Below are 10585 nucleotides of genomic sequence, written 5' to 3' on the forward strand. Positions count from 1 at the left end.
CTCGTCCAGCTTTCTGCCCCCCCGCACAATCTGTATGAAAGATCCTGCCCTGAAACATCCCTCATCCATGTTCTGCAAAGATGCTGCCTGACCCGTTCACCTACTTCACTAATTTGTGTAATAGCAGCGCATTTGGAAAGCAGTGACAGGATTGGTCAAAGTAAGCATGGATTTATGAAGCGGAAATCATGCTGGACTAATCTTCTAGAATTTTTTGAGGATGTATCAAGTGGAATGGATAAGGGCGGCCAGTGAATGTGGTGTATCTGGACTTTGAAAAAGCTTTTGATAAGGTCCCACAGAAGCGATTCCTGTGTAAAATTAGAGCACATGGTATTGGGGGGAGGGTATTGACATGGATAGTGAACTGGTGGCAGACAGGAAGCAAGGGGTAGGAATTAACGGGTCCTTTTCAGAATGGCAGGCAGTGACTAGTGGGGTGCCACAAGGCTCAGTGCTGAGACCCCAGTTATTTACAGTATGTATTGACGATTTAGACGAGGGAATTAAATGTAACATTTCCAACTCTCCAGTGCCTGATCATATATATCTGAGGACATTGTGGGAAACTATAGAGGAAATTGCGGGAGCCCTGGTTGAAATTTATGAGTTGTCCTTAAATACAGGAGAGGTGCCGGAAGACTGGAGGGTGGCAAATGTTGTGCCTCTTTTCAAGACGGGCTGCAGGGAAAATGCTGGGAACTATAGGCCGGTGAACTTAACGTCTGTAGTTGGTATGTTACTGGAGAGTATTCTGAGGGATAGGTTATACAGGCATTTGGATGGGCAAGAGCTGATTAGGGACAGTCAGCATGGATTAGTACGTGGGAGGTCATGTCTCACAAATCTGATTCATTGTTTTGAAGACGTGACCAAAAAGGTTGATGAGGGCAGAGCAGTAGAGCCATGTTGCAGTTGTATAAGATGTTGGTGAGACCGCATTTAGAATATTGTGTTCAGTTCTGGACACCATGTTACAGGAAAGATATTGTCAAGCTTGAAAGGGTTCAGAAAGGATTTACGAGGATGTTGCCAGGACTAGACAGTGTGAGCTATAGGGAGAGGTTGAGCAGGCTGGGTCTCTATTCCATGGAGCACAGGAGGATGAGGTGAGATATTATAGAGGTATATAAAATCATGAGAGGAATAGATTGGGTAGGTGCACAGAGTCTTTTGCCCAGAGTAGGGGAATCAAGGACCAGAGGACATAGGTTCAAGGTGAAGGGGAAAAGATTTAATAGGAATCCGAGGGGTAACTTTTTCACACAAAGGGTGGTGGGTGTACGGAACAAGCTGCCAGAGGAGGTAGTTGAGGCAGGGACTATCCCATCGCTTAAGAAACAATTAGACAGGTACATGGATAGGACAGATTTGGAGGGATATGGACCAAGTGCAGGCAAGTGGGACCAGTGTAGCTGGAACATTGTTGGCTGGCGTGGTCGATTTGGGCCGAGAGGCCTGTTTCCACAATGTATCACTATATGACTATGGCTCTATGACTCATTTTGCAAAGTTGGGTGGCAGTGGGAGCTGCGAGGAGGATGCTGTGAGGCTGCCGGATGACTTGGATAGGTTGGGTGAGTGGACAAATGCATAGCACATGCAGTATAATGTGGATAAATGTGAGGTTATCCACTTTGGTGGCAAGAACAGGAAGGCAGATTTTATCTGAATGGTGTCAGATTAGGAAAATGGGAGGTGCAAAGTGACCTGGGTGTGCTTGTACATCAGTCACTGAAGGTAAGCAAGCAGGCAGTGAAGAAAACTAATGGCATGTTGGCTTCATTGCGAGAGGATTTGAGCAAGGAAGTCCTTCTGCAGTTGTACAGGGCCCTGGTGAGACTGCACCTGGAGTATTGTGTGCAGGTTTGGTCTCCTAATTTGCAGGACATTCTTGCTATTGAGGGAGTGCAGCGTAGGTTCACCTGATTAATTTCCGGGATGGCGGGACTGACATATGATGAAAGAATGGGTCGACTAGGCATGTATTCACTGAAATTTAGAAGAATGAGAGGGGATCTTGTGGAAACAAAATTATTTTGTTCTTTTGTTGCTTTTAGCCTGTTGTTAAATGTATGTTTTAGTGTATCTTTAGTTTTGTATTATGTGGGCGGGGGACTTTTTAAATCTCTTCCCTCGATGGAGATGGGACTGTTTCCGTATCGTATCTCTGTCTGCGCTGTGACCTAACATGGTGGACCTGGCGGCCTCTTGATGGGGAACCACTTCGGTAACTCCAACCGCGGATGCCTGCGAATTTAACATCGTGGAGCTTGGTTAGGGATCGACGTCAGGAGGTCCAAGCCGTAGGAGCTTCGACGGCCCCGACGCGGGACTTCGATCGCCGGCTGTTGGAGCTTCGATCGCCCCGACTTCGAATGGTTCGACTGCACCGACCGCGGGAGAAAAAAGAGGAAAGAAGATGAGATTTATTGCCGTTCATCACAGTGAGGAATGTGGGAAGCAGCTGTGGTGGATGTTTATGTTAAATTTTATGTAGTTGTGTGTCTTGTTGCTCTTTGGTATAACTGTATTGTAAATCAAATTCCTTGTATGTTTTTACCTACTTGGCAAATAAATTAATCACACTTACAAATAACAATTACAATTTCGGCCTGAGGTAAGGAAAAACCTTTTCACCCAGAGAGTTGTGAATCTGTGGAATTCTCTGCCACAGAAGGCAGTGAAGGCCAATTCACTGGATGTTTTCAAGAGGGAGTTAGATTTAACTCTCAGGTCTATAGGAATCAAGGGATATAGGGAAAAAGCAGGAACGGGGTACTGATTGTAGATGATCAGCCATGATCGTATTGAATGGCGATGCTGGCTCGAAGGGCCGACTGGCCTACTCCTGCACCTATTTTCAATGTTCCTATCGATACCTAGAAACATAGAAAATAGGTGCAGGAGGAGGCCATTTGGCCCTTCAAGCCTGCACTGCCATTCATTGTGATCGTGGCTGATCATCTACAATCAGTAACCTGTGCCTGCCTTCTCCCCATATCCCTTGATTTCACTAGTCCCAATAGCTCCAACTAACTCTCCTTGAAGTTCGTCCAGTGAATTGGCCCCCACTTCCTTCTGTGGCAGAGAATTCCACAAATTCACAACTCTCTAGATGAAAATGTTTCTTCTCACCTCAGTTTTAAATGGCCTCCCCTTCATTCTTAGACTGTGTCCCCTGGTTCTGAACTCCCCCAACATTGGGATCATTTGTCCTGCATCTAGCTTGTCTAGTCCTTTTATAATTTTATACGTCTCTATAAGATACCCGCCCGTCCTTCTAAACTCCAGTGAATACTCCCATTCCTTCTCTCCTGAGATGCTGCCTGATCTGCTGAGTTACTCCAGCATTTTGTGAAATAAATTCCAGTGAATACAAGCTGAGTTACTATTCTTTCCTCATATGACAGTCCCTCCATCCCAGGGATTAACCTCATGAACCTACCCTGCACTGCCTCAATAGCAAGGTTGTCCTTCCTCAAATTAGGAGACGAAAACTGCACACAATACTCCAGATGTAGTCTCACCAGTGTCACTAGTCTCCCTATACAACTGAGAAGGACTTCTTTGCTCCTGTACTCAAATCCCCTTGCTATGAAGGCCAATATGCCATTAACCTTCGTCACTGCCTGCCGTACCTGCATGCTTACTTTCAGTGACTGGTGTACAAGGACACCAAGGTCTCGATGCTCTTCCCCTTTACCTAATCTGACACCAATAATCTGCTTTCTTATTTTTGCCGTCAAAGAGGATAACCTCACATTTATCTACATTGTACTGCATCTGCCCACTCACTGAACCTGTCCAAGTCATCCGGGAACCTCCTAACATCCTCTTCACCGTTCACATTGCCACCCAGCTTGGTGTCATCTGCAAACTTGCTAATGTTACTTCTAATTCCATCATCCAAATCATTAATATATATTGTAAATAGTTGCGGCCCCAACACCGAGCCTTGCGGCACTCCACTCGCCACTGCCTGCAATGCTGAAAAGGACCCGTTTATTCCTGCTCTTTCCTTCCTGTCTGCTAACCAATTCTCTATCCATGTCAATACCCTACCCCCAAAACCATGTGTTCTAATTTTGCTCACCAACATCCCGTGTGGTACCTTAACAAAGGCCTCCTGAAAGCCGAGATACACTACGTCCACTGGCAATCCTTCATCCATTTTACTTGTCACATCCTCAAAAAATTCCAGAAGAGTAGTCAAGCAGGATTTCCCCTTCATAAATCCATGCTGGCTTGGACCAATCGTTTGACCACTCTCCAAATGTGCCGTTATTACCTCTTTATTAATTGACTCCAGCATCTTCCCCACCACTGATGTCAGTCTAACTGGTCTATAATTCCGTTTTCTCTCTCGCTCCTTTCTTGGAAAGTGGGATAACATTAGCTACCCTCCAATCCACAGGAACTGATCCTGAATCTATTGAACATTGGAAAATGATCACCAATACATCCACGATTTCTTGAGCCACCTCCTTGTGTACCCTGGGATGCAGACTATCAGGCCCTGGAGATTTATAAGCCTTCGGTCCCATCAGCCTGCCCAATACAATTTCTCGCTTAATGCAAATTTCTTTCAGTTCCTGTCTCCCTTGATCCTCTGTCCACGGTACATCTGGGAGATTGTTTGTGTCTTCCTTAGAGAAGACAGACCCGAAGTACCTGTTCAACACTTCTGCCATTTCCTTGTTACCCATATTAATTTCACCTGTTTCTGCCTTCAAGGGACACACATTTGTCTTTACTCATTTTTTTCTCTTCACATACATAAAGAAGCTTTTACTTTCCTTCTTTATATCATTGGCCAGCTTCGCTTCGTACCTCATCTTTTCAGCCCATATTGTGCTTTTTGCTATCTTCTGTGTCCTTTGTAAGTTGCCCACTCCTCTGGCTTCCCACTACTCTTTGCTATCTTATACATCTTTTCTTTTAGTTTTATTCCATCTTTAACTTCCCTTGTCAGTCACAGTTGCCTCTTACTCCCCTTAGAATCTTTCTTCCTCTTTGGAATGAAATGATCCTGCATCTTCTGGATTATGCCCTGAAATTCCTGCCATTGCTGTTCCACCGTCATTCCTGCTAGGATCCTTTTCCATTCGACCTTAGCTAGCTCCTCCCCCATGCCTTCATAGTCCCCTTTGTTCAACTGCAACACTGACATTCCTGGTTTAACCTTCTCCCTCTCAAATTGCAGATTAAAACTAATCATATTATGGTCACTATCTCCTTTACCTTGAGTTCCCTTATTAAATCTGGTTCATTGGACAGCACTAAATCCAGAATTGCCTTCTGTCTGGAAGGTTCCAGTACAAGCTGCTTGAAGAATCCACCTTGGAGGCACTCTACAAACCTCCTTTCTTGGGGTCCAGAACCAACCTGATTTTCTCAGTCCACCTGCATATTGAAATCTGCCAGAACTACAGTGACATTACATTTGTTACATGACAATTGTAACTCTTGCTGCAACTTACACCCTATATCCAGGCTATTGTTTGAGGGTCTGTAGATAACTCCCATTAGTGTCTTCTTACCTTTACAATTCCTCAACTCTATCTACATCATCAGTCCCAATGTCACCCCTCGCAAGGGACTGAATTCCATCCTTCACCAACAGAGCTACCCCACCTCCTCTTCCCACCTGCCTGTCCTTTCTGTTGCATGTATAACCATGAATATTCAGTTCCCAGTCCTGATCCTTCTGCAGCCACGTCTCTGTAATCCCCACAATGTCATACCTACCAATCTCTAACTGAGCCTCAAGCTCATCCACTTTACCTCTTATAATTTGCGCATTCATATTTAATATTTTTAATCCTTTGCTCATCTCAGCTTCCACTTCGATTCCTATTACACTTGGCCATTCTCTCCTATTGCTTTGTGAGCTTTCTGTCCCGTTAATTCTGGGGTGTTTCTTAATTATTCCTATACTCTCTTTCCTTTTAACTCCATCCTTGCCTACCCCATTTGAAACACCCCCCCCAAATTATGTGAGAATAACATATTATGACGATTGAAAAATCTGTGTTGACTCAGGATATTAATTCTGGAGAACTGAATGACAGTGGTGCTGTCATTCAGTTAACATAGAAACATAGAAAATATGAGGCCATTCGGCCCATCGAGCCAGCACCGCCATTCATTGTGATCATGGCTGATCATACACAAGCAGTAACCCGTGTCTGCCTTTCTCCCCATATCCCCTAATTCCACTAGCCCCTAGAGATCTATCTAACTCTCTCTTAAATCCATCCAGTGATTTGGCCTCCACTGCCCTCCACAACTCTCTGAGTGAAAAAGTACCTTCTCACCTCAGTTTTAAATGGCCTGAAAGACAGTGGCCCCTGGTTCTGGACTCCCCCCAACATCGGGAACATTTTTCCTGCATCTAGCTTGTCCAGTCAGTTATAATTTTGAATATAGTTGTGAATTTTTTAAAAATGCAGCCACCATTGTGAGGAAAGTTGCAGAGCAGATTCACCAGGATGTTTTCTGAATTGGAGAATTTCAGTTATAAGGAAGTCCTCTAGCTGCTGGACATTCTGCGGCAGAGTACGGTGGGGCCACCACACAAATAATTGGAAGGAATATCACACTATGGGGCGACATGAGTGGCAAGGGTGTTCTATTTGAAAATAGTGTGAATACTCCTGACTATAGCAGCATTGAATGTAAAGGCAATGAGATTATATGAAGAGTTTTTGCAGCTTTTGTTTTGCATCCATTTTTATTAGGAATAATGTTTACTTAAAGAAATATCTATTAATTTTATTGTTTAGTTTAGAAATAATATTTTGAACAGTAATGTAAATATTAGATAGCTTTAAGAGCTTTAATAGTTCTGCTCCCAACTTGGGAGCAGAGGCCCACGATGCAAACATCTGCAGTCCCTTGTGTCTACTGGGAGCAGAGACAATGTTTTCACTCAGCTGCTGTATTATTTTTAATACACTCCATCATCAGCGGTCCCATGTCCCTTAATATTTTCTGATACTCCATGAGTGCCTGACAGTAAGAGTCATGATCTGTTACAAATGATTGGAAGAGGTTTACAGGGGCTGTTTTGAGAAGCAATTCTGGAATTCCAATTTGCTTAGGTAAAGTTTGATTTCCAATCATAAACCTGTGGAGCCGTTTCTCGTCCAAGCATTTCCCAAGATATTTTAACACATCTCTGAGCCGATGTTCCAGGTGACGTTCATGCCAGTTTGAATATGGCTGACTTAAAAGCAGATGCATCAGGACAGTCTTAAAGAGATAGGAGCCAAGAACACATCGCTGGTCTGGAGAACTGCACATTTTTTCAGTGAGAACGACCAGTATTTGAAGACACTTGAGGTGACAGGAGCTTTTGGGGATATTTTTCGTCATGATTTTGAGAAACCTGTACTCACAGACAGCACAGGATATGTGCCAGTAGGTAGTGGGCACTGGACTATTCTTGGGGTGATCCGAAAAATGAGGTACCAGATGGACATCGGAACCCTTCAGCCTCACAGCAGGAAACACTTTGATGTGAATAGTTCGTCCTGACTGATATTGTACTTTTAAACCACAGCAGCCAGTAATATTACGGAAGGTAATTTCAAAATCATGTTGATGACAAATTATGTTCCACGATTTGCATAATAAAATCCTGAACCATTTCACTACCTTCTTATAATCCAAATACCACTCGGAATACATGATGGAAGCAAGACCATTGGAATGAACATCAGGTTCAAATCTTTTGCTGTGAATAAGACACGGAATATCCCCTTCAGGTCCTGCGGCTTTACATTGGCAGGTCAGGTCAGCGGTGTGGGGTGTAACCATGAGAATCCTGCCATAGCTCTCTTTTTCAGGTGGTTCGTCACAGGAACATATCTCTGGCTTAAAACAATATCCATCCTTGAGCAAAATTGGAACCAGGATATCATATACAGATGGGGTCTTGCAGCCCCAGTTTTCAAACTGACTCCCAATGCCCACACAGTCTTCAAGGGTCACCGCAGAGCTCCACGGACAAATATTATGACCGGCTTCTAAAAGACTGCCGACAAAACGTTCTGCAAATTCACAGGTCTCAACTGGCTCTTGGCTTCCATTTTGAATGCAGATGTTGTAGAACTGATCCAGCACACTTTGATCAGGGGTATTCAAAATGTTGTCGTAAGTTTTTTGAGGAACTTCATTTTGCTTTTCTTCCTCCTCTTCCTCACTATTATTATTATTCTGGAGATTGAGTGGCAAATTGTCACGTATCCAGAGTGCCAAGAAATGAATTGTGACCAGTAAGGGAACAATGCGGGTATTCCATTTCATTTTTGGTGAACCCTCTTTATGTGCAGGTAAATGGATCTTTATATTCCGCTGATTGTTCTGTTTTTCCTCCATTTCCCTCTGAAGCCGTTCCACCTGCTGTAGGTACTGGTACTCATGCTCCTTAATTCTGTTCTGGACCTCCTCTGTCTCCACCTCATCACTCAGGAGACGGGGATGGTACAAGCTCCCTGTGATCATCAGAGCGCACACGTTGAAAAGCTTTAACACAGTTGTCATCCTATAAACAGCAAGCAGATAACAGATATTCAGAATGTGTTTGTGGAATTGAAGTCAAAACTACATTAGTGAATTTTCAGAGACTTTGCTGTTTTGAGACCTTGCAATATTTCATCATATATGTTTCACCGAGTTGGCAGGTGGATAGCAATTAATGAGACCAGGATACAGACAATTATTTTATGAACATTAATTACCCATGCAGAGATCTATTAGAAATAGTTTGAAATCATGGGAACATTCCCATCTATTAAAAAATAATGATTTAAAAATTAAAAATTAAGGTTGGCAACACAGATTCCTGATGTCAAGTCAATTTTATTTGTGTAGCACATTTAAAAACAACCCACGTTGACCAAAGTGCTGTAGATCTGATTAGGTTCCAATGGAAAAAAAATGAAACATACAGTAGCACGCAAACAGTTCACAGCGCCTCCTCAATGAGCCTCAAACGCTAGGGAGTAGAAATAGGTTTTGAGCCTGGACTTAAAGGAGTCGATGGAGGGGGCAGTTCTGATGGGGAGAGGGATGCTGTTCCACAGTCTAGGAGCTGCAACCGCAAAAGCGCAGTCACCCCTGAGCTTAAGCCTAGACCGCGGGATAGTGAGTAGCCCCAAGTCGGCCGACCTGAGGGACCTGGAGTTAGAGAGGGGGGTTAGAAGATTTTTGATGTAGGGGAGGGAATGTCCATTTAGGGCTTTATAGGTGAATAGGAGGAGCTTGAAGTTGATTCTGTACCGTACAGGGAGCCTTAAGGTTGGCAACACAGATTCAATAGACAATAGACAATAGACAATAGGTGCAGGAGTAGGCCATTCAGCCCTTCGAGCCAGCACCGCCATTCAATGCGATCATGGCTGATCACTCTCAATCAGTACCCCGTTCCTGCCTTCTCCCCATACCCCCTCACTCCGCTATCCTTAAGAGCTCTATCCAGCTCTCTCTTGAAAGCATCCAATGAACTGGCCTCCACTGCCTTCTGAGGCAGAGAATTCCACACCTTCACCACTCTCTGACTGATGTATTAGATGGACAATAGACAATAGGTGCAGGAGGAGGCCATTCGGCCCTTTGAGACAGCACTGCCATTCAATGTGATCATGGCTGATCATTCTCAATCAGTACCCCGTTCCTGCCTTCTCCCCATACCCCCTGACTCCGCTATCCTTAAGAGCTCTATCTAGCTCTTGAATGCATTCAGAGAATTGGCATCCACTGCCTTCTGAGGCAGAGAATTCCATAGATTCACAACTCTCTGACTGAAAAGGTTTTTCCTCATCTCAGTTCTAAATGGCCTACCCCTTATTCTTAAACTGTGGCCCCTTGTTCTGGACTCCCCCAACATTGGGAACATGTTTCCTGCCTCTAACGTGTCCAACCCCTTAGTAATCTTATACGTTTCGATAAGATCCCCTCTCATCCTTCTAAATTCCAGTGTATACAAGCCTAGTCGCTCCAGTCTTTCAACATATGACAGTCCCGCCATTCCGGTAATTAACCTAGTAAACCTATGCTGCACGCCCTCAATAACAAGAATATCCTTCCTCAAATTTGGAGACCAAAACTGCACACAGTACTCCAGGTGCCCTGTACTAGTACTAGGGCCCTGTACAACTGCAGAAGGACCTCTTGCCCCTATACTCAACTCCCCTTGTTATGAAGGCCAACATTCCATTGGCTTTCTTCACTGCCTGCTGTACCTGCATGCTTCCTTTCAGTGACTGATGCACTAGGACACCCAGATCTCGTTGTACGTCCCCTTTTCCTAACTTGACACCATTCAGATAATACTCTGCCTTCCTATTTTTACCACCAAAGTGGATAACCTCACACTTATCCACATTAAACTGCATCTGCCATGCATCCGCTCACTCACTCAACCTGTCGAAGTCACCCTGCAACCTCATAGCATCTTCCTCACAGTTCACACTACCACCCAGCTTTGTATCATCTGCAAATTTGCTAATGGTACTTTTAATCCCTTCATCCAAGTCCTTAATGTATATTGTAAATAGCTGCGGTCCCAGCACCGAGC

At 44.2% G+C, this 10585-nt stretch overlaps 1 protein-coding gene across 1 annotated transcript; it reads right to left on the minus strand.

Annotated features, from left to right (window-relative positions):
- Window positions 1-6930: 6930 nt before the first annotated feature.
- Window positions 6931-8550, minus strand: LOC144610245 (inositol 1,4,5-trisphosphate receptor-interacting protein-like). Its single transcript, XM_078428838.1, has one exon. The coding sequence runs from the start codon at window positions 8548-8550 to the stop codon at window positions 6931-6933; it is 1620 nt and encodes a 539-aa protein (XP_078284964.1).
- Window positions 8551-10585: the final 2035 nt, after the last annotated feature.

The sequence above is a fragment of the Rhinoraja longicauda genome, chromosome 36, assembly GCF_053455715.1.
Source record: "Rhinoraja longicauda isolate Sanriku21f chromosome 36, sRhiLon1.1, whole genome shotgun sequence".
NCBI classification, from domain to species: Eukaryota; Metazoa; Chordata; class Chondrichthyes; order Rajiformes; family Arhynchobatidae; genus Rhinoraja; species Rhinoraja longicauda.

What these genes read in the sequence shown, in the direction of transcription:
- LOC144610245 (XM_078428838.1), bottom strand. Translation starts at nt 8,550, where the DNA reads ATGACAACTGTGTTAAAGCTTTTCAACGTGTGCGCTCTGATGATCACA.